General features: G+C 34.0%; 2 protein-coding genes across 5 annotated transcripts in view; one reads left to right on the forward strand and one right to left on the reverse strand.

The window, feature by feature from the left end:
- The window catches only part of LOC126881441 (zinc finger protein 570-like), a 33,214-nt gene extending 16,045 nt beyond the window's left edge, over positions 1–17,169 (reverse strand). Inside the window, exon 1 of the mRNA XM_050645729.1 lies at positions 16,624–17,169. Coding sequence (XP_050501686.1) covers positions 16,624–17,023 — 400 coding nt within the window. The 5' untranslated portion in view covers positions 17,024–17,169. The remainder of the gene's footprint in view (positions 1–16,623) is intronic.
- Positions 17,170–19,686: 2,517 nt separating this feature from the next.
- The window catches only part of LOC126881440 (zinc finger protein 664-like), a 53,885-nt gene continuing 50,243 nt past the window's right edge, over positions 19,687–23,328 (forward strand). For 2 of the 4 annotated variants that reach the window (XM_050645727.1, XM_050645725.1), the window contains exons 1-2: positions 19,687–20,209; positions 20,266–20,388. In XM_050645727.1, the coding sequence (XP_050501684.1) occupies positions 20,098–20,209; positions 20,266–20,388 (235 nt within the window). In that variant the 5' untranslated portion in view covers positions 19,687–20,097. The remainder of the gene's footprint in view (positions 20,210–20,265; positions 20,389–23,328) is intronic. The other 2 variants (XM_050645726.1, XM_050645728.1) reach the window with 2 other exon arrangements.

Raw genomic sequence — 23,328 nt, forward strand, 5'->3', positions numbered from 1 at the left:
AATAAAGCAGTGATAAAGCCAATCTTTACTTATGATATTGAACTGTGAGGCTGTGCTAGCAAATCCAATACCGTGATTATCCAGAGAGCACATTCCAAGATACTTCGAGCAATAGTTAATGCGCCATGATACGCATCAAACCAAACTCTACACACTGACCTAAAAATTCCATATGTAAATGAAGACATTCGAGATAACAACAGAAAACACCACAATAAACTATACTATATTAATTTTAAAGAAAAGTAGCATATTAACAAATACATGCACAGAACATCTGAAACCTGATATTTATATCAAGGCCGCGTCCCACCATCAAATAATTTGATCAAACTGGTTTGAGCAAACTGAAAGTGACAGTTAGTGACGTCACATCCTGAGTGTTCATTGTGGATAATAATGAAAAATTTTAATTTTAAATAAAGTACAAACGAGTTAGACAACTCAATACAAAAAATTTGATCAAGACTGATAGTGAGAGCACAGATTTTTAGAATTTCAAAAAAACTGCAATTGTGACGTCACTTTGACGTACTTCCGGAGTTTGTTCAAACTGTTTGATCAAATTATTTGATGGTGAGACGCGGCCTTCATTGTACAGGGTTGTATTAAGATTCTATAAGTCTATAAAATGTGAATTTGAAATGAATTAATATATAATTTTTAGCATTACTGTTAAGATAATAGTAACAATATGATTAATCTTCGAAAGAAGTATAAATATTATTAGTTTTTGGAAACTCTCATTCACACATCATTAGTTTGTTATAGAATTGTGGTATTAACCAAAAGGCAAAAAATAGAGAGTTGTTTTATACATTTTAGGCTTTAAGAGCAATATTTGGAATTAAGAGGAAACAGTAGCGATCAACAGGTAGCAAAAACGCGTTCCAAGATTGCGGCTGTAATTTTGAATACTTTTTCGAGATATTTGACACACGTATTCGTAATATAATAAAGAATGGATATTAATATGTGGAAATTACTCTGTAATTAAATAACAATATTAAAAAAACGAGCCTGTACCGCCATTAAGAAGAACAAAAAAATACACTTTCTTCAAATAAACTTTTTTATCCGATGCCTAGATTTTGTGTCATTTTGGAACTACTAAAATTTTTTATTTCATTAGTAGTTCCAAAATGACACAAACTCTAGGCATCGGATAAAAAAGTTTATTTGAAGAAAGTGTATTTTTTTGTTCTTCTTAATGGCGGTACAGGCTCGTTTTTTAATATTGTATTTAATTACAGAGTAATTTCCACATATTAATATATTTTTCAAATTGGGCTCTGTACCGCCATTCTCTATTATATTACGAATACGTGTGCCAAATATCTCGAAAAAATATTCAAAATTACAGTCACAATCTTTTCGCTACCTGTTGATCGCTACTGTTTCACCTTAAGTAATAATATGGTCATTAATGTTATATAAAAAGAGACCTATTCTTGTGTAAAAGTTAGCGAAAATTTATATTTTGGTATATATTTTGGTTTAATATAAGGTATATACTTAGTGAGTAGACAGGTCAAAGAAAAAAATGGTAAGCTGTCATTTAACATTACATTAACATTAATTAGTCCATGTGGTGAGACCGCTCCCGTCTGAAAACATTTCTAATTCGGTTTCTCTGCGGATTCATATTCAAAAATGTCCCCTTTAAACAAATCTGAAGGGTGCCTGACGGAATTTTTGGGCAGAAATTGTTTAAACAATTTTTTTAAACAAATACATAAGATTACCTTTTATTGCTCCAAAAAATATATTTTTAGGTTTTTTGGGTTATTCTAATTAAGAAAGGTATCTCGTGATTTTTCTCAAAAATTGATAGTTTTCGAGTTATAGGACATTTAAAATCTAAAAAATGCGAAAATACGCATTTTTGAGGATTAAAAACTCATTTAAATTAGTATTTTTAAGAGTGCCAATAACTTGGATTAAAGTTTAAACATTCCTTTTCAAGATTCCGAAGAGTGATCGGGTCTAACTTCAATTTAGACCGTAGTTTTTTAATTGTTAATTATGCATGTCCATCCGGTGTTTTGGCCGGTGCGGCGAGCTCTATTTCAAAAATCTCCTATTTTCCTCCGAGAGATATATTTTTTAGATTCTTTGGGACACTCTAAATAAAATAAGTTTCTTGACATTTTTCTCAAAAGTTACTAGTTTTTAAGTTATAAGCGATTTAAAATCAGAAAAATGACAAAAAAAAAACACATTTTCGCATTTTAAATCGCTTATAACTTTAAAACTAGTAACTTTTGGGAAAAATGTCAAGAAACTTATTTTATTTAGAGTGTCCCAAAGAATCTAAAAAATATATCTCTCGGAGGAAAATAGGAGCTTTTTGAAATAGAGCGCGCCGCACGGGCCAAAAAACCGGATGGACATGCATAATTAACAATTAAAAAACTACGGTCTTAATTGAAGTTAGACCCGATCACTCTTCGGAATCTTGAAAAGGAATGTTTAAACTTTAATCGAAGTTATTGGCACTCTTAAAAATACTAATTTAAATATGAGTTTTTAAGCCTCAAAAATGCGTATTTTCGCATTTTTTAGATTTTAAATCGCCTATAACTCGAAACCTGTCAATTTTTGAGAAAAATCCCAAGATACCTTTTCTTGTTTAGAATGACCCAAAAAACCTAAAAATATATTTTTTGGAGCAATAAAAGGTAATCTTATGTATTTGTTTAAAAAAATTGTTTAAACAATTTCTGCCCAAAAATTCCGTCCGGCACCCTTCAGATTTGTTTAAAGAGGACATTTTTGAATATGAATCCACAGAGAAACAGAATTAGAAATGTTTTTCAGACGGGAGCGGTCTTACCACATGGACTAAATAAATAATATTTATTTATTTGTCGTTTCAACTTCGATTTAACGCTTATTTGTGTCACAAAGATGAAACAAATATACTCGAAAGATTGTGATGTCACAATTTTTGACTTTTAGGTCGGTTATCTCAAAGATGGTTCGAGATATCGAAATGCTGTTTTTAAATTTTGATTCAGGAGACAAAACTACATATGAATCCATCGGCAGAAAAGGCTAGGTATTGTAGAATTCCAGGGGCGACAACGCATAAACGAACAAACGAACAGACTATTCGAATTTATAAATGAAATTTTTTCTTTGAAAAGGATGAAAAAAAGTTGTTACTAAGTAATATCGAATTGCAAAAAATACAAGTACTGGAAAACTACATGGATACAATGAATAAAATGGAATAAAATGAAAATAAAATAAAACTATTCTTCTTATCGCTACCTTGTCAAAATCATCTATAGATTCAGGCTAGCCTTTACGAGTAGTACGTCTTTTTGGTGCAACTATAATGTGTGTGATATTCTCTAATCACTTTAAACACACAACTATCCGATTCATCAACTTTATCAGCTACTCTTTTCTGAAGAGCAGACAATAGTAACGCCGGATTTTCTTGTAACTCGTGCTTATACACGTTTACAATTATCTCTTTAACTTCTACTCTTAAATGGTTTTTTTTCGATCTCTTTTTGGGGGGGCTTAAAGGTATGTTTACGAGTTGATTGGCAGAATCCATGTCAGACATATTAATTTGTTTTGGTGACTCTATATATGCAACTTGAATTGGTTCAAGCAACTGTATATTTATACAAACCTGCAAAGTATCATTTACAGGCTAATATTCTAATAATAGGGTGTGTAAAGGGGTAGTGAAGCGCAATACATGATGTCGTATCCTGTTGGCATCACTTAGCCTCTCCTACTCAATTCCTATCTTCACCTCCAAGCTGGTACACACCGGTAACCTGAGCAACCCCACTGGAGATTGGGTAACCAACCCCAGTGGAAGGTGGGGTCAGGGCTGACGAAGAAGGGAGTCCTGGTCCTCCGATGAATAGGGGGTTGGGCTGAAGGTTAACTACCTCCTCCTAGAAAAACTACGAGTTATGAATGTGAAAGGAAGCAAAGCCGGACTGATCAAACGACGACGACTGTGCGAGAAAAAGGAATACGATTTGAGGGTTGCGACATGGAATATTCGAACCTTGTATAGATTGGGAGCTCTCCAAAATCTCTTAAATGAACTAAATAGATACAAAATAGACATAACTGCCATACAAGAAATGAGGTGGATTGGAAACAATATAATGGAAAAAAGAAGCCACACGATTTTCTACAGCTGCGATCCTAAAGATCACGTCTTGGGCACTGGATTCATAGTAAACAAGAGAGTAAAACATACTATATATAAGAGATTTCAGAGCAATTAGCCCCAGAATGTGCATTTTAAGAGTTAAAGGACGTTTCTTTAATTACAGTCTAATTAATGCGCATGCCCCGACAGAAGAAAAAGAAGATGAAACTAAAGAAGAGTTTTATGATGAACTAGAGTCCGCATATCAGTCATGCCCAAAAAATGATATAAAAATAATCTATGGAGACCTAAACGCCAAAGTTGGAAGAGAACAGCAATTCCAACCCACAATAGGTAGGCACAGTCTCCATGAGCAATCAAATGACAATGGCAATAGGTTAATAAACCTAGCAAGATCACTTAACATGGTGATTGCTAGCACATACTTCGCTCGCAAAGATATACACAAGGGTACCTGGAAGTCCCCAGATGGAATGACAGTAAATATGATAGATCATGTTATTGTAGACTCGAGACACCAATCGAATATAATAAACGTCCGCACCAGAAGAGGGGCAAATGCGGATTCTGATCACTACCTGGTCGAAAGTAGAGTAAGGGCTAGAATTTCAAACATCAAAAAGGAAAGAGGCTCTAAACATGAACGATACAAGGTAGAAGGACTCAAAGAAACAAACAAAAATAAAGAGTATAAAGAAAAGATAAGCATCAAACTAGAAAACAGACCAAAACATGAAAACCCAAATAAGGAGTGGGAAGAGTGCAGAGAAATCATAAAAGAGACAGCTAAAGAAGTGTTAGGCATAGAAGGTAAAGAAAGAAGAACAAGAACGAATGACTGGTTTGACGAAGAATGTCAGATTATAACAGACAGAAAAAACAGAGCATATTTACTGATGCAACAGGGGCACAGAACCCGACAAGCAGAGGAAGAATATAAACAACTACGCAGAGAAGAAAAGAAAACTCACCGAAGAAAAACGAGAGAATATATGAACAAAGAACTTCAGGAACTGCAAGAACTAAGTAGATCGACAGAGACAAGAAAATTTTATCAGAAACTGAACAAAAGCAGAAAAGACTTCAAACCGAGAACGACGATGTGTAGAGATAAGGAAGGTAATATATTGACAGAACAGCAAGAGATACTAAGAAGATGGACAGAACATTTTACGGAAAAGCTTGAAGGAGATGGGAGTGAGACGAACCCTGATATACCAATAGACCAAGCAGACAACAGAGAAAAGAGTCCACCAACAATAGCCGAGATTAGAACAGCAGTAGACAAATTAAAGAACAATAAATCACCGGGATCGGATCAAGTAGCATCGGAATTACTGAAGGAAGGAGGAGACGCACTACAGAAAACAATACATGTATTGATAACAAAGATATGGTCAAATAAACAGCTACCAGCGGAGTGGAATAGTGGTATTATTGTACCATTACATAAAAAAGGGAATCAGTTAGAATGTGGAAACTACCGTGGAATCACGCTGCTGAATGCAGCATACAAAATAATGTCCAACGTCATTTATGAAAGACTTAGACCACACGCTGAAAAAATAGTTGGCAGGTACCAAAGTGGCTTCTGTAGACAGAAGTCAACAATAGACCAGATATTTGTTCTGCGACAGATCCTTGAAAAAACAAGTGAACATAACATCGACACACATCATCTCTTCATAGACTTCGAAAGCGCATATGACAATATAAACCGAGAATTCTTAATAAAAGCAATGAAAGAATTTAATATACCAACACAACTAATAGAACTGATAAAAGAATCTCTAAAAGTAGAAAGTAAAATCCGGATACAAAACGAACTAACGGAAACAATAGATGTGAAAAAGGGACTACGCCAGGGAGACGCTCTATCATGCATCTTGTTCAACATTGTACTCGAGAAAATAATGAGGGACACAACAGTCAATACTCGAGGAACAATAATTAATAAAAGCGTGCAAATACTAGCATTTGCAGATGATGCTGACATAATCGCAAGATCAAGAAGAGAAATGATAGAGGCATTCAATCAAATAGAACGAGCTGCACAAAATAGTGGCCTGAAAATCAACCAGAACAAAACAAAATATATGCAGGTAAGTAAAAACACAGAAATAAGGCAGCCACAAAATATAACAATAGGAGAATACAACATTGAGGGGGTAAAAAACTTTACATACTTGGGATCCCTAGTCACATCTGATAATAACGTAGCAGAGGAAGTGAAGAGGCGAATATTTATTGCCAATAAAAGTTATCATGGCTTAATTCGGCAACTAAGATCAGACAACGTCGCAAGGAAAACAAAATGCCAAATATACAAAACCCTAATAAGACCGGTACTCACATACGGCTCAGAAACCTGGACACTCACTAAAAGAGAGAAAACATTGCTAGCCACCTTTGAAAGAAAAATCTTGCGACACATATATAAGGGCACAAAAGAAAATGGAATTTGGCGAAGAAGGTACAACTTTGAACTATACGAAATATACCAGGATCCAGATATCATAACATTCATTAAAATAGGACGGCTGCGTTGGATGGGACATGTAGAAAGAATGGAAGAAGGCGAAATACCAAACAAAATATTCAAACAGATGCCAGTAGGAAAAAGAACAAGAGGAAGACCGAAGCTGAGATATTTCGAACAAATAGAAAATGATATAAAAACCTTAAAAATAAAAAACTGGAGAAAAAAAGCACGAAACAGATCAGAGTGGAGAAGAATCCTGGAACAGGCCAAGACCCAGAAAGGGCTGTCGAGCCAATGATGATGATGATGATGATGATGATGATGATGATTCTAATAATAGAGTCAAAATAATATTAAATTTACTTATTTTAAGTTCATAAAAAACACCGTAAAAATATTCATAGTTCTATGTTTAATTAAATAACACTATAAACAAACCACAAGTACGTACAACAGCTATTAAAGAAAAAAATATATTTATATAATTAAATTTCACACGAAAATACATGCAAATTCAACACACTATGACACATAAACAAAATGTGATTCGAAATGATTACTGAATCCACCTCTGTTAAAACTGCAGATTAAGAGGAAACAGTAGCGATCAACAGGTAGCGAAAACGCGTTCCAAAATTGCGGCTGTAATTTTGAATATTTTTTCGAGATATTTGGCACACGTATTCGTAATATAATAAAGAATGGCGGTACAGAGCCCAATTTTAAAAATATATTAATATGTGGAAATTACTCTGTAATTAAATACAATATTAAAAAAACGAGCCTGTACCGCCATTAAGAAGAACAAAAAAATACACTTTCTTCAAATAAACTTTTTTATCCGATGCCTAGATTTTGTGTCATTTTTAAAATTTTTTATTTCATTAGTAGTTCCAAAATGACACAAAATCTAGGCATCGGATAAAAAAGTTTATTTGAAGAAAGTGTATTTTTTTTGTTCTTCTTAATGGCGGTACAGGCTCATTTTTTTAATATTGTATTTAATTAGAGAGTAATTTCCACATATTAATATATTTTTCAAATTGGGCTCTGTACCGCCATTCCTTATTATATTAAGAATACGTGTGCCAAATATCTCGAAAAAATATTCAAAATTACAGCCGCAATCTTGGAACGCGTTTTGGCTACCTGTTGATCGCTACTGTATCACCTTAAGGGTTTTTATTTAAAGATGTGATTGCTGTTTCGTGTGAGTTTCTATTTGTTACACTTTTGCATATAATCACTTACAGTAATCGTGATTTTGTAATAAGTAAATACATCCTCAGCACCTCTAGAGACTGTGACTGAATTGATCAAGCGTTTCTTGTGTTTACATTCTACTTTTCGTGAATATAGTATAGAAGACCACCCCAATCCATTACTTCATCCACTACTGCAACCTGTCCACAATACAAGACTCAGAAGAAGCTGGCCATCCGACCTAAGAGGTAACTGAGGAATCATTGCTGGATGTTTACCTCTCCACGTCACCACATATTGATGGCGGAAAGGCAGGAACTTGTAACTGAAAAATTTGTATAAAATGAGTTACTTCGGTTTTCGCTTTGGAATAAGTGTATTGGTACCTATTAAACAGCAGTTACAGCTGGGAAAGCCTTCTGGAAGTTTTCCCAGCTGTAACCGCTGTTTAATAGGTGCCGGTACACTTATTCTAAAGCGAAAACCAAAGTAATTCATTTTATACAATTTTTTCAGTTACGAGGTCCTGCCTTTCCGCCGTCGATATACAATAATTAATTTACTGTATTATTGTATAACCCACAAATTGACTTATAGATGTTTGTATTATATCTGATTGTCAATAAAGAAATAAAAAAAGATATTAGAAGTAATAATTTATCATGCAGCCTATTTCTTTTAATTTCTGTAAACTTTTTTATGTGATTTTCAGGTAATTTGAACTCGTCTTGATTTTATGTAATTTTAAAAGGCTACAGAATGTATCCCTAGGACACGGTCCTAGAAAAAACTACTCCACAAACAGATGCAAGTGCAAGAAGACAATGATACTATGCAATTATAAGTGTCACCAAGGCACTCGTTGGAAAAAGAAAAAATAATAATTTTTATAATTGAGGTTTTTTATGATTATTTGTATTTTCATTCCATTATTTTTAACGATGAATCATTATGATTTTAATAAAAATTATTATCTTACATCCAATTGCAGAGTATTTTATTCAGTTTATCTATTTATTTTGTAGGTATGGTATAATGTTTATTTAGGATAAACTACTTTGGTCTAGGCTAAACTAGTTTATTAATTGGAAAAGACTGTAAGACTTGTACACACTTCTAAATAGGTCAAAACGTCAAACAAGTGTATGTTCTCAAAAAAATGTATAGTGTGTAAAAAATGTTTATTATCAGCTAAGTACTTTCAGGACATTACGTGCCATCATCAGAGCTTCCTAAAAGGACATTTAAGGTAAGATTTTTTATAAAATAATAGATTGAAAAACTTATGTCCTCTTAAAAAACCTTCATAGAAGAGCAATTGCTAAACGACACAATAAAAACATAGATACTGGGCAAAAGCCTCAGATATCGGGTATAACAACCCCTTAATATGAATAAAATCACATCTACAGTCGGAAAAATGAAAGAATACCCATGAACGAACATATAAAACTCGCTGTATTTTCCTGTAACCGTCTCACAAAGAAAATTGTCCAGTGCAAGTATATGAAACAATAATTATTACATGTACGTGCGCTGGCCAATTTTTTGTGTGACAAAGTGACAGGAAAATACAGCGTGTTTTATATGTTCGTTCATGGGTATTCTTTCATTTTTCCTACTGTAATTTCTTTTTATTTTAAAAAAGACAACATGGCTGAGTCAAACCATTTTGTGCTTACGTGAACTGCTAAGGAGGACTGTCATTCATTAAAATGATAAAGAAGGAACCACTATCTTATGCGACCTCTATATTCGTAAATAATAATTAAAAATTAATTAAAATTGAAAATGACTAAAAAGCTATGTATAGGTTTAATGAATTTTTTCTACAACCGTGTTAAAAATGAAATTTTTAGCACTCCATAGGAGCGTTAAAAATGCTACTTTAAAGCACTAGTGCTTTAAAATTTTAAAGGCACTGCAGTCAAAAGTGAATTGTCAAATTGTGAAATGTCAAAATATTTATATTTCATTTATTAACATTAATAGTACAACTAGTCCTGTCGCCAGGGGGGTCCAACGGCCTCCTTTATTCAGATGGACTTTTTCCCAAGTTTTCTTTATGTATTTTGACCCGTAGAACACGAATTTTTTGGGTAACAGTTGATCCGGATGTCGATAAGATTGTTATAAACAAAGAACTTGAGGAATTACATAACAGCGATTTCTCGCAAAACAAAACATTTTTTTGTATTTTTTGGGCCATTCTAAGCAAATAATGTTCTTACAAGTTTCTTCGTAGGATGCATAGTTTTCCAACGAGAATGGTTCCCTTCGTACTCCAATCAGAGTAAACATGTAAATCCAAAATGAATTCAATAATTGTCGAGTGCTGGATGCCGATGAGTTCGAATTAACTCGTCGTTTTGTTATATAGTATTGATTTTTTTCATTCGAATTACCAAGTGCATCAAAATGTATTGATTTGGTTCGAGATATAAAGAGATTTTGTAGGGAACTCGTGATAACTTTGAATTATAGAGGTTCGAATTATCGCAGGTTTGAATTAACGCGAGTCGACTGTATATCACAAATAACTATTAAGTGAAGATACTAAATTTAAAAAAAAATACTATTATTAATATTGTGAGTGAAATATTAACGTGTATATAATTTATCAAAATTCTTTTAAAAACAAAACTGTTATAGTTTGACCAAGTGTGGAAGAAGTTAGATGAAATCAAAACTAGGAGAAATCTCATTTGATAAGTTCAGAGTTCAAAAGCTGTTATTTTATAAAATTTATTAATTAATTTAGACAAATCTCAAATATTTTACTTATTTACAAATATGTAATCAATGAAAGAAACTCAAGAATACCTACCTAAAAAGTAATGTTCAAAAAACTTTCAATAAATTGTTGGGTATACTGTATAGGGACCGTTCAAGTATTACATAACGCAGGTTGGGGGGGGGGGGGGTCAAAAATCTTCAAAAATTGCATTACGTAATAGTTAAACGCCCATTACAGTGCGTTACGTAGGGAGAAGGGGTCAAAAATCTTCAAAAATCGCGTTACATAATACTTGAACGCTCCCATACTAAACCAAAATTATTAAAGAAATTTCTTAAAGATAGGATCAAATTTACAATTTAATTGAATATGGGTGTTAACACAGTTTTGAGGGTTTCTTTTCATTTCTCTGCTTATTTCTACATCTTCTAGTAAATTCACTTTGGTCTGGTTATTATTAGGTATGCTATGTAGGATCCTACTTTACTATTAAATGAAGAATTTGACAGACAGCCTGTAGAGTCAACGGCAATGGTCACCAAAATAACAAACGAGTAAGTGGCTCAAGCGCTTCAAAAAATAAAGAAAGGAAAAGCGGTAGGACCAGATGATATTCCTGGGGAAATATGGAGAGCATTGGGAGAGACAGGAACAAGGTGGCTAGCAGGCCTATTTAATAGAATTATGGAAGTTGGACAAATGCCAGACGAATGGAGTAGCAGTATACTGCTACCTGTTTACAAAAACAAGGGAGATACACAACAATGTACAAACTACAGGGCTATAAAACTGCTTAGCCACACCATGAAAATATGGGAAAGAGTAATTGATAGACGGATACGTGAAGATACCGACATATCCGAGAATCAATTTGGCTTTATGCAGGGCAGATCAACAACAAATGCAATTTTCATTATAAGGCAGTTGATCGAAAAATACAGGAGTAAAGAAACAAACGCTCATATGGTATTCATTGATCTTGAGAAAGCATATGATAGAGTTCCTCGAGAGATTCTGTGGTGGACACTCAATAAGATAGGAGTCCCTGGTGAATATGTAAAGATTGTGAGGGATATGTATGAGGAAGTAACGACTAGTGTTAGGACAGGTGTGGGAGAGACTGATAAATTTCATGTGAAAGTAGGATTGCACCAAGGCTCTGTGCTTAGTCCGTATTTATTCTCATTAGTTTTGAACCAGATAACAGCGAAACTATAGGGGAACATTCCATGATGCTTAATGTATGCTGATGATGTCGTGTTAGTAGAAAATAGTGAAAGAGACTTAGAACAAAAACTGGAACAGTGGAGGTAAGCTCTGGAGGAAAAAGGCTTAAAACTTAGTAGGACAAAAACAGAGTACATATTTGGATGGTAGCCAAAATGGTATCTTTGGATGGTGAACTGATTGTAAAAAGCAATAGTTTTAAGTACTTATGATCGGTATTACAGAGTAATGGAGAAATAGATGGAGATGCATGCAGTAGAATTAGGGCTGGATGGATGAAGTGGAAAGAAGCGAGTGGTGTGTTGTGTGACAGAAAAATTCCAATGAAGCTGAAGGGAAAATTCTATAAAACAGCCATAAGACCGGCTATGATGTACAGAACTGAATGTTGGGCAGTGAAAAAGAAAGAGGAACAACGAATGCACTGGCGGATCTAGGGGGGTGTCACGGGGGTCATGACCCCCCCCCCATAATTGTAAACCCACGTATCCTAGCGTTGGTAAGACTAAGTGACCTTACATTAGAGATAGGTAATTAAATCACCCTCAAGACCCATGACCGCCCCCAAACAAAATTTCTGGATCCGCCAGTGAACGAATGCATGTGGCGGAAATGAGAATGCTTAGATGGATGAGTGGAGTGACAAAGAAGGATAAAATTAGAAATGAGTATATTAGGGGAAGTCTAGGTGTGGCACCAATTGATTCCAAAATGAGAGAGCATAGGTTAAGATGGTTTGGTCATGTTCAACGTCGAGACGTTAATCACCACAATACGAAGAATAGCTAAAGTGCAGATTCCTGGAAGGAGTAGGAGAGGAAGACCAAAGAAGACCTGGGGGGAGACGATAAAGCAGGACATGTTGGTAAAGGGGATTAACATTGATATGACCCAAGATAAAATTGTGTGGAGAAATGCAATTAGGGAAGCCGACCCCGCATAGAGATAAGGCAAAGAGAATGATGATGATGAATGGTTTCCCTTGCAATTTATGCACTTTACGTTTTCATCTCTTACTTTTCTTGAGCATTCCTTCATTAGGTGTGGTCCAGAGCATTTAACGCAATGTGCAATTTTTCTGCAGTAATTTTTTGTATGGCCATATCCCTGGCATCTTGCGCATTGCGGGATTTCTCTTTTTGTGTAAGGAGCTTCAATTTGTACTCTGTTGTTTGCTAAAACTGTAATTTCGTATATTTTTTTATTATTGTCTTTAGGCTCGAGATCTATAAAAAACATAGGTAGTGGTGATTTATTTATTGTGTGTTTGATATTATATATGTTAGTCACTTCATGGTCCAATTCTTTTAAGCTAGTTTTAATGTCATCAGCATCAGTTGAATGGTGAAGACCTTTTATGACTACTTGAAATGTTTTATTTTGTTTTAATCTATATGTATGGAACTTGGTTTCTTTCGCTTCTAACTCCTTTATTACAGGCTCATAATGATCAGCTTGATTAAGTTGGACCTTCACTGTGTCTGTGCCTAGGCTCTTTATTGTATACTCGTTATTTGTAATTTTTTTAAGTAGTTTGTGTATAGGATTTACAGTACCTACGTTATATATGGTTATTGGTGGAGGTTTTTTAGTTTCGTTGGTTTCTTTTCCCTGTTCCATTGTTTCCTCATCTTCTTTGCTCAGATTTTCAAAACGATTTTTAGTTTCAATAGGTTGTTGAAGCCAGTACTTCGTTATTTTAGTTTGTCTGTATATTTTGTCTTCATCTGGAGAATTTAATCTTTTTTTACTTTGTTTACCTTGTACTGTGTTGTACAAATTTGTAATGTAAAATTGTAATTTGTGGTGGTTGTGAGATTTGTTGAAGACATTGACTGTGACTTGGCATGATGGATATTGAAGGAGTATATTGGGAAACCATAGGTTGCATTTGCTGTAGTATGGGACCCTGTATTTGTGGATAATTGGGTTGATTATATTGGTTATTAGGATCTACATAATTAAGTTGTGATTGTATTTGTTGTCCTGGTTGAAAATAGTAGGAATTTTCCATTTTATTTAATTTATTTGCTCACTCTTGGTATTTCTGCTCTCCCATGGCACATATTTTCACTAAAGCGCCCGGACTATTTATTGAATTTAACTATTTAATGAAGGTAAAAACATTAATTCTGTAATTATCTTTTTCTATCGTATGTTAATGTTAATTTTTACGCTCATTTGCTGTCGAAACGATCTTCACTTGACGAAAGTCAAATGAGTACAGATTTATAAACCTTTGACAGATGTTCTTTAATACGTGTATCCAAAGGTCGCATCGTTCTACCCATGTAGGTCACAGGGCAGTCACCACATGACAATTTATAAATGCCACTTTTTGAAGTTTTTTTAATTTTGTCTTTAGTATGAGAAAAAATAGACTTGATGTTATCTTTACATTCAAGGGGTCATATACGTTTCTCGAGCTTAAAAAGTAGTCTAAGGGCCAGTTGTTCGAACGCTAATCAACAATGATCATTATCAAATATTTAATTACTGCCACCAACTGTTAATGTCAACTTTGTTTGGGTTGCTGAAAACATAATTGATTACAATTATGAAATTACTTAATCAATTATGTTAATAATTGTTATGTTAATTGATTAACTAATCTCATAATTATAATCAATTATGTTTTCAGCAACCCAATAAAAGTTGACATTGACAGTTTTGGTGATAGTAATTAAATATTTGATAGTGATCATTGTTGATTAGCGTTCGAACAACCGGCCCTATATGTAATGATAAATTGTATGAAAACTATTGGGCTAATTGATTTCATTTTTTTTTTTAATTTTAAAGGTGGACATAAAACATATGTTAAAAGTTAAAACATAATTAAAAACATCGCGGCTGCGTCCAGTGGCGTAGAACGTGTTTTTTCTTTTCAGGTCAAATGGTCGGCATGACAACTGCTTAACCGTTCATCCGATTAACTTCATTTTTGGCATACATATTCTAAATTAGATTCACTATCGTGTGACGAGAGCCTTTTTTGATTAAATTTAACCATTTTCGAATAGCAATAAAAAAATACACTATTTTTTTAGAGGTGAGAATTACGACGTTTTTTAAAATTTCAACCATTTCCGTAATCTTTTTTTTTAATTCCTCTCATCACACGAGAAATATGACTCTAAAAAATGATAACAAATAAACCATTTTTGTTTCAGATAAATATTACGAGCTGAATCATGCCCACCGTTTGGCCTGAAAAAAAAAAACATGTTCTACGCCACTGGACGCAGCCGCCATATTTTTAATTATTTTTTAACTTTTAGCATATGTTTTATGATCCATAAAGAGTCCACCTTTAAAATTAAAAAAAAATGTAATCAATTAGCCCAATAGTTTTCATACAATTTATCATTACATTTAGACTACTTTTTAAGCTCGAGAAACGTATATGACCCCTTAAATGAAAGCTTTAAGTTATGAATGTTATTTAAGATTTTAGCTATATTGTCTGAAGGATAACCTATATATAGGGTTACCATACGTCCGGATTTCGTCCGGACGGTCCGGATTTGAAAGACATGTCCGGACAGTCCGGATTTGAAAGACATGTCTGGTTTGGCGTCCGGATATGAGAAATGTCCGGATTTTCTTCTTTACTAAAAAAAAAATGGAAAAAACTTCCCAACAGTGGGAAGTTTCATTCTGCGCTAAATCAAATGGTTAAGGTTACAAGGTGATCCTACCTGGAAAGAGATGGAAGAGAGCGCTTTAACTGTAGTCGGCGTTGTACCGAATTCTGTCAATGTGGATGAATTAATTGATGAGTGCTCGTCACTTCTCCAAGTTCTAAAAAGCTGAAACCTAAATGGACATTATTACCTAAAGAAGAAACCCCAAACGCTGATGACAAATGGCAAGAAATATTTGAAGCATTTTCTAAAAGCAACGTTTCCTTTACGAATATTTTTAAAATAGTAGAATTCATCTTTTGTCTGCCTGGTACTTAGGCTTCTACTAAACATATCTTTTTGATGATGAATTTTATATGGACGGCTGAAAGAGGAAGATTATATCTGCCTGTAAAGGAGCTTCTCAATACAGTACAACCTGCCATATCCGGACGGTTCTGCGCTGTCCGGATCTACTGGAATCTACCGAGAAGGGCAGTCCTGCTGTTGGACAACGCACTAAAAGATGGCAAAATAATGTATTATAGAATCTAGAAAATGTGTCTATTGACGAAAGTTATTGACGGCGTTGATTACTGGAATGTATGAAGGAGAAAACGTTTCAGAGACTGTAAAAGAAGTAGTGGTCTTGATATCCGGATTTTTCATATCATGATCGGTCTGTCGCCACATTGATCCGGATATGGCAGGTTTGACTGTATTAAAGCAAATTCTGTAATGTCATGTTCCGAATTCCATGATAAAATAAAAAATGACAAGCCACTTTTGATAAAAATTATGTCTTCTGAAGTACGAAAGAAGAACAGATGAAGAACATCCTATCCCTGGGCCCAGTACAGACTATGCATTTCGCATATATGTACAATGTAGAGGTAGTAACACAGTCAAATTCACATTTTACATTTTCTACAACCCATTGGACTACCCCTGTCTGGATTTGGCCTTAATAATTTATGGTAACCCTACCTATATATGATATAGATCTATTCATAACTGCTGAATTGGAATTGTCTGGGGCCGCATTATAAGCTAGAGATCTGTTCCTTTTATTCCTTAATTTGTTGAGTTTAAACTAGTTTATCCTATCACATTTAGGACTATCACTTTCAGGACGAACTATTTTGTCCTGAAATTGGGTTTGGCCGGTAACATAATATACATACAGACTAAAACTTACTTTTTTTGCCAATGTTGGACAGTGATTTTGATGTTTTCATACTTCTACCATGTTTTTCATGATCTATCTCAGTTGAAGCACCTATATGTAATTTTACAGCTTTTTCTGAGTCTAATTCTTTCGTATTTTTAAATCGAGTTTCACTCCCATGGTTCACTTGTAAATTTTGTTCATCCAGTTCTTTGATTTCTGTCTTAACTTCTTGCTTGATAACCGGGAATGGGCTACCTATTTCACATTGTAATACATGTTCTTCTATTTTAATATCGTCCGGACAATACGAATCTGATAAGGAGTCCTTTGTGTAATTACTTTCAAACATGCATTCTTCCAGTTCTGATTTAATTGATAATATTAAAACATTTTGGTTTGTTTTTATATAATCTTCCCTTAATTCCATTTCGAATTTAAAAGTATATTAAAAAATAACTTAAACTAAATAATATCTTAAAAAATAACTTAAAATAATCCAGCTTGTGCGTTGTAAATGTAAAAATAAAACCATTTAAAACAACATGAATATGTTTGATGTTAAAAATTAAAAACCAAAACAAACTATCAGTTGACATTTGACATTGTTGACAATGACATACACATCCTCATACCACACTTACAAGCCATGAAGGAAAAGGCAACGTCGCAATTGATGACGTCGTAGTCTGACTTTCGGACTACCACTTACGAAACCAAGATTTTAAAGTACAAATTCAAGTAAAATTTAAGTTGGATTCATAGTTTGACGTAGCGTAGATGTAGACGCAATGGAGACGCACTGGAAAAGATCAACTGTGTACTCGTGTTTATAAATGAACGCCTGACGGAACGTAGATATTAGATGTTGCCAAGTTTCAACTTCATGGCTTGTTGTAAAGGTGGCTATGATCACACTCATACTAGTCAGTCATCTGTCATTAGTGTCATTGTCATTACCATCATTACACCTTACACCTAATGGGGCTAGTACACGTTGGGCCAATCAGTTGGGCCAAGGAGTTGGGCCAACGTGTACAGGACCACTTGGCATGAGTTTGCGATTGGCGGTCAGCGTTGGTCTACAAACCGAATCTTGTCGGTATTTGGTGCACAAATCAAAGGATTTTTGGGACTTGCGCGATCTGCCAAACAGCTGTTTGGTTATGAACACTGAACACGTTGTTGTCGTTGAGTTTAAAATATTTGTTTTCTCTTCTCACAATTGGCTCCGTGCGTCTCCCCTCTACTTACAGTCACGTGACACGCTGTCAGATTTTGTAAGGACGTTTTAACATTGAGTCTTATGGGATTATTTTGTTAAACTTGAATATGTTATTTTGTAGTGATAATAACCGAATACAGTTGTTAGAATTCATTAGTTATTAATTTATACTGTAATTTGTAGTGCAACAAAAATATTTTCTTTTCCGTTAATAAAGATTTATTGACATAAACTGCGATAGTGAGGTTATGTATACAAAATCTAACTGATAATCAATATTGGAAAGTGAAGAATTTATATCAGATTAAGTGCGTTTTTATTTTCTGTTTATATTAATACATATCACTAGCGTGACACGGCATTTTTTTTTAAATATCTCATTTAAACATACACAAAGCGTCCTTATAAAATTTCAAAAAATCGCCACCATGAGCAGGTCGGTCGATTATGCTTTGACACTTTGTTAACGCTCGGAGCGAATACTGATACTAGAGAGATATCGCAAATGCATTTTTATCGCACGCTAATAGCGGAATACGCTATTTTGACATGTACGCAAGCGCAGAATGAATGTTACGCTAATACCGGATAGCGTGTCCCGCTATTTAGGTTGAAATAAGGGACGGTAATAACGTTAACGCTAATTTGACATTTGGGATGAAACATAAAAATAATGTATAGAATACAAATTTTATAAACTAAATACTGTGAATCATCTTATGTTGAGAAATACGTGCATTTTTATTTTGTCTACAATAGACTACTTTTTGTGGTTAGGATATTATTTATTCAGATATTTTATATTATTTTTATACTAACTATTTATATTTATTGTTGGTTAAATCATTAAAATTAAAATGCATGTCAACCAGCTCAATATCCAAATTCATTTTTCAAAAACAAACAATTACAGTATTCCTCAAAATTAATTTCTAGGTTACATTGTAATACCAAACGTCGGTTGTCATAATAACGTTAAGCCCCGCCCCAGAACATTTGCGATAACTCTCTTGTTGCCTGTGCTGAAATAGAACGTTATACGTTATTTACGTCTTGACACGATATTATCGTTTGCATTTGCGATATCTCTCTACTGTTTATAAGTATTAATTTTAAGGTTGTGTTTTAATATGAATACTTTTTTCGGTGTAAAAGCACCGTCGTTTGCGCCATTGTTTTTTAATCACTCTTGTTTGGTACACTTTTCTATAAGCATTGAACGCATTGTACAAATTAATTGCGACAGCTGCTACAGTCTCCACATCCATATCCATAATCAGAGTTTGTTTTTTGTTTACCCACTAAGAAAGGTTAATGCAGACTGATAACTCCACCAACGTGTAATCACCATGTATTCACTGTTCTTACTTGGCCCAACTTATTGGCCCAACTCATTGGCCAACTAGTTGGCCCAACGTGTACTGGAGCCATAATAAATAGGGCTTTTCATTCACAGTCATTTGTTTCGAGCTTCTGTCATGTGTCACATAATATTAATATATCTACGTCATACGTTATTGGTAATACCATGGCTGCATTCAGCAGAAAACTGCGATGACTAATCGATTACTTAGCGATGTGTAATCGCTAACGATTCTTCTGAATGGTATACTTTCATGTACATACGAAACAGGTTATGACAACTGTCACATTTTTCAAAATGATTTGCAAATACGTGAAAGACACCCCAAGAACAGAAATAAAAATTATTATGAAATGGTAATTTATAAATAACCCCATTTAATTCATACATATTTTCAAATTCTTGAATTTCTTGCGACATAGGTAAACCTAATAGGTACATACGAATAATCCAACAAAGCAGCTCAGATATTTATCAGCGTGATTTATATGCCTTTTAGCCTTCCTTGCCTTCAATTCATGTTTTTTTAAGATACATAACTTAAAATATACGTGTTAGACACACGTCATACGTCAATCTTATTTTGATTTGCTAAGAAATCATATTTCAAAACCGATGTTTAAAATGGCGACCGATAAGCCATCGAATGATAACTAATCGACAATTTATGTGGCATTCAGCAGAAAATCACTAAGCGATTAGTCATCGATTGAGTCTGCTGAATGCACCCAATGATACAAATCAAAGACGTATGTCGTAGATATATTAATATTATGTGACACATGACAGAAGCTCGAAACAAATGACAATCGATGAAAAGCCCTATAGACAACAATTTTTTTGTTCAATGTTTGTTTTACAATTTTTTATCATTTCTTGTATGCTCCAATAGTTTTATTCAATTTATTAGTTAGCTATGGAATCTAAAATTAAAATTAAAGAGGAATCTGTTGATTGTAACCAAAGTCACATAGAGAATCGGCTAGCCACATCAACTAATCTTGGGAACTTGAAGAATGAACTAGAAGGTATCTCAGGTAGAGCAAAATTCTACTAACAATTTGCTATAATTCCTATTTTTTAGTAGATAGTGCAGTAAAAGCTGAAATTAAGGAAGAGTTTTTTGAAAATGATCCAAGATATACAGAGACTCAGGTATCCACTGATATAACAGCCTTGAAGATTGAACCAGATGATTATAACTCAGGTAAGAAAAGTAAAAATTAGTAAGTTTTGTTTTCATTAGTAAAGTTAGAGGTTGAATACACTAGCATGCTTTTTACCCAAACTAGTCTACTTGCTAAAATAGCTGTTTTCACATGAATTGAAAATAGTAGTCGAGTCTTGCAGTTAAAGCAAGATGAACTTCAGCCTTTGTGGTACTGTGAGAAACTGTCTGATAACAGTGATAACCTGTACTAACATGTTACTTAGGGAATTTCCACATTCTCTCGAATCTCCTTTTTTGTTTATAGGCAGTATTACAGCAAGTAGCTGTGTTTCAGTCACTTGGTATTTTTTTAGTTTTCCATGTTAAGGGGATCGGTACGAATTTTCGGCTCCAATGCTATTTAAATGGGATTCATTTTTTATTCATTCATTTTATTCATTCATGGGATTCATTACGAATCCTGAGAAAATAAGTACAGTGGAACCTTGATAAGTCGGCCTCCGATAACCCGGAAGTCCGGCTAACCCAGACCAATTTTCATCAGACAAAACAAACATTTTTCGGATTGACGTGAGTTTTTTTCTAAGAAATGAACAATACTGGATACAACTATACGTCATTTAGATGTACTGTGCATATGTATTTCATGTTTTTGCAATTATAACGGAGTTTCTTTGTATTGTTTTCATTATATACCTTATGTTATTAATTTTTATCATATTCTCCGACTAACCCAGATTTTCGATAATCCGGATCGGCCACGGTCCCGATTAATCCAACTTATCGAAGTTCCACTGTATTTTTGAAAAAATTAAATGCAGAATGAAAGATTATGGTATTACCGAGGGCCGAAAGTCCCTGAAAACTGAAAATACTAAGAATATTTAGTCTGATTTTTAATTTCAACTATCTCATTCAAAAGAAACTTTTTATTTATTCTAAGGGACTTTCGGCCCTCGGTAATAATTTAAGGTACTAGTACACTTTAGAAGACCAAAAATTAGCATTTTTTCAAGATTTTTTTTCTCAGAACCCTTATTAAAAATAAACATAAAACTTTTTACATATTAATATCTAACTCTTAGAAAATACAAAAAATATATCTTTTTTCATTTATGCACGTACACTAAGATTGTAGAGGGCGCCAAAGTCGAGGCCTCGAAAAAAAGTAGTTCCGATGGCGGACAGTTAATCTCAGGATTGGGATCTCTGTAATAAAAAAATCGTACGGCATTTGAAAAAGGAAGGTCTCTTACATGACAATTTACTACCTTTAGTGGAAAATTCCGTAAAAATAAGATTATACGGAAATTTGAAAAAAAATTGTGAAAAAATCGCCAGTTTTTCTTCAGTTTTTCATGGTTAAAAAATATTTATTTTTTATTTTTTGGTCAAATTGTGGTAAATTGTCACGTAAGAAACCTTCCTTTTTCAAATGTAGTACGATTTTTTTGTTTCAGATATCCCAATCCTGAGATTAACTGTCCGCCATCATTTTTCGAGGACTCAACTTTTGCGCCGTCTACAATATTAGTACACGTGCATAAATGAAAAAAGATATATTTCTTGTACTCTCTAAGGCAGGCCGCACATCAAAGAATCATGAAACGTAAATTACGTTTCATGGAAATAAAACAGTGCTAAACAAATATACGTCCGGCCATTTATGAAACTCTCCGAAAATAAAAATGTGTCATGAGTAGTGTGACCAACTCCTATTTAGTCAAATTCGGGACACGGCTGAAAAAAATACCTGAAATCCGGGACTTTTCAATGAAAATCGGGACATTCTTTATAATATAGAACTTTCATAATATCATCATTTTATTTATTAAACATTTTTATGTTGACAATGATATTTTTAATGGGGTTAAGCCACAATAATTGGTTGTAATGATAATGACGATAATTAAGATACAGAAACGAAAAAAAAGTTCAAAGTTTGAGTTTTTGTAGAACTATAATACCAAATACCACGATATACAGCGTTTTGGATGTGGTATTAATATTCTTCTTCTTCATCAGCCTTCAGAAATCCAACTTTGGACATAGGTCTCCCTCAATTAAATCCAGTGTTGTCTATTTTACGCCACGTGTTTCCAGTTGTGTCCTCCAAAGTTCTTTATGTCATCAGCCCATCTCATTTGTGGCCTTCCTTTGCTTCTTCTTCCTAACCACGGTCTCCATTGTTGTATTTCATGATTCCATCTTTTATCCTTCAGTCGGGCATTGTGTCCTGCAAAGCTCTATTTTAATTTGGCAGCATGTTCTCCTGCGTCTTTTACTTTGGTTTTGTTTCTAATCCATTTATTTGTTTTTTTATCTATGAGCCACCCCAAACATTGATCGTAATATTACACTCTCGAAATTGTTGACTTTTTTCGTCCTACCAATTCAGTTTGATATGAATTCTTAGAAGAATATTCAAAATTTCAAAATAGAATTTTACCAAAACATTGAAAATTCGGATGGCCCGGAAGCCTGGTCCGGGACGCCAGGACACGACTTCGTAATTCGGGCCATGTCCCGGATTTTTCGGGCTAGTTGGTCACACTAGTCATGAGCATGAATCACACTCATTTCATTGGTAGGCGGACATTGAGATTTATTTAGCAGTGTTTTAGTTTCATGAAACATGTTTTTCGTTTCATGTTTCATGTTTTTCGTTTCATGTTTCTTTGGTGTGCGGCTTGGCTAAGAGTTAGATATTATTATGTAAAAAGTTTTATGTTCATTTTTAATACAGGTTCTGAGAAAAAAATTCTTGAAAAAAATGATTATTTTTGGTCTTTTAAAGTGTACTAGTACCTTAATCTGTCATTCTGCATTTAAATTTTTCGAAAATATTTATTAGTTTTTCCAGGATTTGAAAAAATGAACCCCATGTCCATGGTACTATTTTCCAAATCAAACATTCGCTATCTTTTTCCTACAACGCACTCTGTCGAACAGAATGTTCTGACAAGACATTGTCGT

The sequence above is a fragment of the Diabrotica virgifera genome, chromosome 3 (assembly GCF_917563875.1).
Source record: "Diabrotica virgifera virgifera chromosome 3, PGI_DIABVI_V3a".
Classification (NCBI taxonomy): Eukaryota; Metazoa; Arthropoda; class Insecta; order Coleoptera; family Chrysomelidae; genus Diabrotica; species Diabrotica virgifera.